Source organism: Setaria viridis, chromosome 3, assembly GCF_005286985.2.
Source record: "Setaria viridis chromosome 3, Setaria_viridis_v4.0, whole genome shotgun sequence".
Taxonomy (NCBI): domain Eukaryota; kingdom Viridiplantae; phylum Streptophyta; class Magnoliopsida; order Poales; family Poaceae; genus Setaria; species Setaria viridis.
In genome coordinates, this window is record NC_048265.2 from 19,605,409 (window position 1) to 19,612,889 (window position 7,481).

At 49.9% G+C, this 7,481-nt stretch overlaps 1 protein-coding gene across 1 annotated transcript; it reads right to left on the minus strand.

The window, feature by feature from the left end:
* Window positions 1-1,963: 1,963 nt before the first annotated feature.
* LOC117850743 (tubulin beta-2 chain) lies at window positions 1,964-5,214 on the minus strand. Its single transcript, XM_034732604.2, has 4 exons — window positions 5,066-5,214; window positions 4,482-4,886; window positions 4,119-4,388; window positions 1,964-2,915 (listed from the first exon to the last, which is right to left on the minus strand). Exons 2-4 carry the CDS (start codon window positions 4,873-4,875, stop codon window positions 2,239-2,241), a joined length of 1,341 nt encoding a protein of 446 aa, XP_034588495.1. The 5' UTR covers window positions 4,876-4,886; window positions 5,066-5,214; the 3' UTR covers window positions 1,964-2,238.
* Window positions 5,215-7,481: the final 2,267 nt, after the last annotated feature.

Here is a 7,481-nt window from a genome sequence, read left to right on the forward strand (position 1 = left end):
TTTAAACCCTAAAATTTTAGTTCCTAAAATATTTTAGTCAGTTTTTTGTCCATGGTCTAAAGTATGTTTGGTTCCACCTCCTAAAACTGACTAAAAGCAATAAATGTTGTAGTAAAATGACCATAGTGCCCTCCCCCAATACCTCTGCTCCTTCTCTGCCCACCCCTCCCCTCCTCTTCTTCCCTACACACACGCACCCGCCCCTCACCTCCCGGCCCCAAGCCCTCTCGCTGGCCCCGCCGGTGGCGGCCGGCACCCTCCTCCCGCCTGCGTCGCCCCCTCCCCTCCTCCCGTCGGCGCCCCTCCCCTCTCTCCTTCCCCCGGCCGCCGCCCCCTCCCCTCCAATCCCGGCCGCCGCGCCCCTCCCCTCCTCTTCTTCCCCAGCACGGCCGCCCTCCTCCTGATCCTCCCTCTCCCGGATCTGGCGGCGGCGGGGATCCAGCGGGGGAGCGCCCGGTCGGCGGTTCTTGGTCGCGGAAGCTGGCGTCGATGGCGGATCGAGTGGCAGTCGGATTGGGGGAGCAGCCGGCGCCGAGGAGGACGGGAGCGCCACGACCGGCCCGTGCGGCGGCGCAAGGGAGCGGGGGCGGCGGATCCGGCGGGGGATGGCACGGCCGCCGGTGAGAGGCCACGGGCGCCGGTGTGGAGGAGGGAGGGAGCGGCGGCGGGGTCGGGAGGGTGCGGTTGGGAGGAGGGTGCGGGGGCAGAGGCAATAAAGGAGGGGTAGTGGGAGTCCAGCACTGGTTTTAGGAGGTTTTAGGAGGGGGTGAGGGGACTAAAAGTTTTGAGCCTCCTAAAACTTTTTAGTCACTTTTTAGGAGGAGTGTTTGGCTCTTTAGTCACATTTTAGTTACTTTTTAGGAGCTAAAATTTTAGGAGGGTGGAAACAAACAGGACCTTATCTTCCTTTTCTCCTAACGCTCTCTCCTAACGCAACAGATGAACCTCTCTCTCTTCTGTGTGCTTGGGATAATTTTTCATAATTCGCAAGTGTCGAACATAGTTCAGAGGTCGATTTTCATTTGACACCCAAAGACACTCAAAGGTCGATAGCTCCAGTGTGAGTTCGTTTTTTCTGTCTTCAAATCGATTTTCATACTACACTGGAGCTGGCCTTAAGTCGATTTGATCAGATAGTTTGAGAATTAGTTGAGTGTAGCACCAAATTTTAAATGAGTTTTGCAGTTCAGGTTACTATGGTCTCGACATTAAGCGGCTTGGTAAAAAGGTTAGTTTTGCTGATTGAGCTAAGTTGTTGGCAATTTGTGGGGAATCGTGGATATTTAAGATATGAGCTGGTAACAAAAGGTGGTAAAATTTGTGCCGCTACACCAGGCCCCAAATCTAAAACCGACTACGCATAATCGCAGGAACAACCAGAGATGCACCTGCGAGTCTCCAGGTTCTTGCTTCATCCTGGAGATGGCTGACTACCCGATCCAAATTGTCCGTTCAGTGATGGAAAACTTTGTGGTCGCTTTCCTTCCAGATGGCACCAAATGACCAAGATACGTTGCGCCTGAATGCTCGTCGCTGCTGAGCATGCTGGTTTACTAGTCAATTACGGTGTCAGTTACACAATCTTCAGGTTTGAGGGTCACACCGTGCATCCACGCAGGTATTCCAAACCAAAGGGAATTCCATGCTGCTAAACCACATGGATTATTAACCAATTAATTCTGCTGGGTTGACAAAGATTTCACGGAAAATCTGTGTTTGGTTGCATGCACCACATGATGCATGCATGGATGATCCTGGATGGGATAGTTCAACCAATTTACTTGTACCATATGGTTCACTCTAATTAGTAGAATAATGTATTAAGTGGGATGGCCTCATCCTGGATGATGAGGTCCAATTCACCCAACCAAACAAAAGGATCATTATTATTTTGAATCATTTTATACATGAATCAAATGATACAACCAACCAAATACACCCTAAATCAATTACTGGAAAAACATTCAGGACCACCAATTTCACTCGATAATTTGAATTCCAATCGGACAATGCAGGAACCCATACAGAACAAACAGCAACAAGATATTCTTGTCCTGTTTAACATAAGTGATAGCAATTAAACGAAGCACGAGCATCATGCACGAGAAACTGCATAGGTTGAGGTGGCTACTAGTAGCAGTAGCATAAGGATAAGGATAAACACTCCATACACACGCAGGCGACTCAAAGAATGCCCAAGGCAAATACCATTGCGCCAACTGATGGCAGCGGCCAGCCTCACTCCGCCGCGGCCTCCTCATCCTGATCCTCGTAATCGGCATCCTCATCGGCGGTCGCGTCCTGGTACTGCTGGTACTCTGAGACGAGGTCGTTCATGTTGCTTTCGGCCTCTGTGAACTCCATCTCGTCCATGCCCTCGCCCGTGTACCAGTGCAAGAAGGCCTTCCTCCTGAACATGGCCGTGAACTGCTCACTCACCCGCCTGAACATCTCCTGGATTGAGGTGGAGTTGCCAACGAAGGTAGAGGACATGGAGAGGCCACGCGGAGGGATGTCGCACACGCTCGACTTGACGTTGTTTGGGATCCACTCCACGAAGTAGGACGAGTTCTTGTTCTGCACATTGATCATCTGCTCGTCCACCTCCTTGGTGCTCATCTTGCCCCGGAACATGGCGGAGGCCGTCAGGTAGCGGCCGTGGCGCGGGTCCGCAGCACACATCATGTTCTTGGAGTCCCACATCTGCTGGGTCAGCTCAGGGACGGTGAGGGAGCGGTACTGCTGGGAGCCACGCGAGGTGAGTGGCGCAAAGCCCACCATGAAGAAGTGCAGGCGCGGGAAGGGGATCAGGTTGACAGCAAGCTTGCGGAGGTCAGAGTTCAGCTGCCCTGGGAAGCGAAGGCAGCAGGTGACACCACTCATGGTGGCACTGATCAGGTGGTTCAGATCACCAACTGCCCACAAAACCAATATTCACGTCAGTAAGTGTTGAACAGCAAAGCACAGTTCAAGCATATTAACCAATTTGATCACCATAACAGATAAACAAAAGCAAAGCATAGTAAATGATCAGGATAGGTTTTGATTCCAGCAAAATGAACTATTAGCAAAGCATAGTAAGATTCCAGAAAAAAGAAACTTAACATTCTAAACAATGGTATATTGCACCTGAAGCTGCATAAAGGCTTCCTCTACAGGCTTACAGCCACTGTTCATACACATGTGGTTCATCAGTTAAGAACATGATAGAATAATTTTCATATGATTTTGAACTGCCATGGTTACAAATTAGAACTGAATACATAGGAAAAATGATGCACCAAAAAAAGCACAGCTTCTCTCCTATATCTAATACTTTGACAGGTTTACAATTCAGCATTAGGTAACCAGTGCCTCCTCTTCACAATCCAAGAATGCATACACAGAAATTAAACTTATTACGGATGTACTTGGCATGTAAGCAGATTTCAATAACTAACTTCTACAGCAAACATTTTTTTTCATTTTAAGCACAAAGAACACTCGAAACTCAAGATTACTAGCAAGTTGCAACAAAAATACCCGCACTGCTATAAAACAGAACTGGAGAACCCCAATCACCATCTACTACTGTAAGCAAATAAGTTATCAAACTGCGGGAGTAAAGAGTTGCACACAGTGCCGAAACATATAGAATTATGTGAAGCTGGAGTCATGTCTATATCTAACATTCTGGCAACATTTATCAATTAGCATCCGATACATTCTCTTTAGCTTTCAGTCAAACGTTTAGCTTAGCACCAATACTTTAACTTGCTGATCATAAGCTATCCACAATAACCACCATGATTATATGCAACAATTCAACAGTAATTTGCCTTCCCACCGAAAACACGTAGTTCAGCAACCTACATAAGCATTCAGGACTGGGTTCCACAATCCTGACAACATTTCTGACTAGAAGGTTCAATTACGAAAAGCAATTGCCAATAGTATGACAAAGATTCCATTCATTTTAATCACAAAGCATTACCAGGATGACTAGTAAGTTGTATCATATTCAAAGCACCAGAAGCATTATTCAGCAGTCACATAATGCAACAAGAAACATATAAGGTAATCAAACTGTAAATATCAGCAGGCGAGGCAGCCAAACATAGTGGAGCAGATCAGCTTACAGCTAGGAGTAGTCAGCTTCAGAGTGCGGAAGCAGATGTCGTATAGCGCCTCGTTGTCCAGCACCATGCACTCGTCGGCGTTCTCCACGAGCTGATGGACGGAGAGCGTGGCGTTGTATGGCTCGACCACCGTGTCCGACACTTTGGGGGACGGGAAGACGGAGAAGGTCAGCATCATCCGGTCCGGGTACTCCTCCCTGATCTTGGAGATGAGCAGGGTGCCCATACCGGAGCCCGTGCCTCCGCCAAGCGAGTGGCACACCTGAAAACCTGACAGCACGCCGAGATAGAGTGAGACAGACAGCGCATCAGAAATTCAGAAACCACGGGATGATCAGAATTCGGAAGGGAAGAGATGGATACCTTGGAGGCAGTCGCAGTTCTCGGCCTCCTTGCGGACGACATCGAGGACGGAGTCGATGAGCTCCGCGCCCTCGGTGTAGTGCCCCTTGGCCCAGTTGTTGCCGGCGCCGGACTGGCCGAAGACGAAGTTGTCCGGGCGGAAGATCTGGCCGTAGGGCCCCGTGCGGATGGCGTCCATGGTGCCGGGCTCCAGGTCCATGAGCACGGCGCGCGGCACGAACCGGCCGCACGACGCCTCGTTGTAGTAGACATTGACGCGCTCCAGCTGCAGGTCCGACGTCCCAACGTACCGCCCCGTCGGGTCGATGCCGTGCTCATCGCACACCACCTCCCAGAACTTGGAGCCGATCTGGTTCCCGCACTGCCCGCCCTGGATGTGCAGGATCTCCCTCATCTTCCTCTCACCTGCAAACGCCGGAACGATCAACGCGCGATGAAGAGAGAAAAAAATCCAGGGTTAAATTCCCCCAAAAAAATCCCCCCAAAACGAACCGAACCCAATCCAAAAAGGGAACCGACGAAATCCAACGAAAAATCAGGGATCCGAGGGAACTTGGAGATCAGAGATTCGATTGCGGCATTACCTCGGGGGAGAAAACGATCGGATCGGATTGATCCTGGGGAGCGGAAGAGGTTGCGATCGGGGAGAGAGCGCGTGCGTTTGTGTGTTCTGGGAGAGGGGAGGCGAAATGGGGGCGGGTGTTTTATAGCGGCGGTGGGGGGTCTAGCGCTCCAGTTCGGACGGCGCGTGGGGTTTCCCGTTTCCCTCCAAGGAGACGCGCCGGGAGATCTCAGCCGTCCGAGGCGGGGATCGGGCGGTTCGGCGCGTCGGCTGCCAAGGAAGGGGCCCGTTCGTTGCTTGGCTTTTGGATTTTGAATTTTGAAAGGGTGGGCGCTGGCTGCCGGGTTGGACGACGGGTTTGCCCTTTGTTGTGCGGCGTGCCGGCGTGCTTGCGAAGGAAACGGCTTCGAGGAACGGCAGTTTCACACGGAGGAAATGGGAATTCTAGCTTTTCTTGTGTGAGTTGAAATCTTGGGCCCATAAGTTCTTACTAAAAGACAAAAAAAACTTGGGCCCATCGAGGAAATAAAAATCAAAATGGAGACAAATAGCAATATGCATCATAGAATCTGGATTAATATACTATAGTGATTGAACCAACAAATGGTTCGATAGTCGATAGTGTATAATTTATGAAATTTCAAGGAAGATGTCAGTTCGAGGAAAGCAGAGATAAGAGATGTGTTGCCCTTACTTTTCAAACGGAAGGTAAATATGAGATTCCTTTCAGCCGATGTTCCTATGATCCAAAAGTTGGAAAAAATGAAGAAATACTTTCAATTTTTTTAAAGTCATTTCCTACAATCTTCATACCAAGAAACCATGTTATATTAAATCGCTACAACCATATGTTCAACAGCAAAAGTAACCTGCAGTTTTTTCTTTGTTCATACGGTGAGAACTGTCAATTATGGTGGGTTGCATGTCTCCTCTTTTGATGGCTGTGGTATTCCGCATGTAGAATCATTTTTTTTAAAATATCAGATTCGTGTACCACATCAAACGTTGCAGATGTTGAGTTTTTGTCCTTGCTGGATCCTCTTGCATAAGAACTTATTGGCTGGGCAATGGTAAATAAATCAGCTTGTTTATCTGCGAAATTAAACAGATTTGCCCAATGACTCCAACGTCTCTACTCTCTAGACATAAGTGAACTATAAGTACCTCAAGGCCTTGCAGACTATGTGCAATTCGGAAAAGGCGAATCATGCTCATTTCTCAAAGCACTGAAAAAAGCGTACAGACCTTCTTCATAGACCATCGAAAAGGTGGCAAATTGCAGCTAGCAATAGTTTCAGTTGAGCTAATGGCGTGGCGATTAGCTCTCGGATCATTTTCTTGTTCTGCCTTTGCGTGCCGCGTGGTTCAGGCATCATCTGCCGACTGCCGATCGATCTCACCTTTCAGTTCAGTCCCACCTCTCCCGGACCCGGACATATCGATCCCCGGTTCTTGGCATGTTGTTGCAGGCCCTTCAATCATGCGTTCCAACAAATAAACAAAAGGAATCTGTAGGTCACGTATATCTTCTGCTACGCAAGCATCCAAATCCGAACACGAAGCCAGCTACAAGTGTAATAATGCATCTGATCAGCATCTTGTCATCTGTTTCAGCTGTACAAAAAGCCTTGTGGATCGACCACGCGGGAAGCCGGGAAGGCAAGAGATCCCATCGGCGATAGGAGCTCAAGTCATCGGATTCCGCCGGGCGGGCGCCACCATGTCCATCGTCCGCGGCGTAGGATGCCATGCTCGAGCTCGATCGGCTGTCGCGCCCAGCCGCCCAATCATGCGTGCCCGCCGTGGGGCACTTCGACATGTGCCGTGGAGAGGAACCAACGGGAAAGCCAGAAAACTAAACGTACGCAGCGGCGACGGCGACGCAATCCATGCGAGTAAACTTCGGGCAGGAACATACCAGAGCTAGTCCAGAGAGCAGGTAAAGCCGGTGATTATATTCGGTGGTGAGTCGGCGGTAGCGGTAGCGGTCAGCTGTCGAAACTTTAAACGGGTGAGCTGGTCGAGCAGCGCGGGTGTTTGCCTCTGCTTCTGGTTCCGGCTCGCAGGTCTACAGCGAGTCAGCGATTAAGAACGAGACGCAACGGAGCCTACAGCTAATTCGTCACCTGTAAGCTGAAAAGGGCATGTCACCGGCCTACAGTTTTCGTCTGGTGGGACGAAAGCCCAACCGCCGGTCGACCGGCCTGCTGCCAATCAGCACTTCGTAATTTCAGAAAGCTCATCATCCTCTGCGCCCCTACTCCGCTAAGCTTTCGTTTTGAAATTCATAGGATTTTCACCATAAACGTAGCTACGTCGCACATCATAGGCCATACCCAACAGTTAGAGAACAAACCACGCGACGAATCGACGCTCAGCAGTTAGCGCAGGCGCCATCCATCCATCGGTCGATCGCGGTCGGTGGAGCTGACGACAAC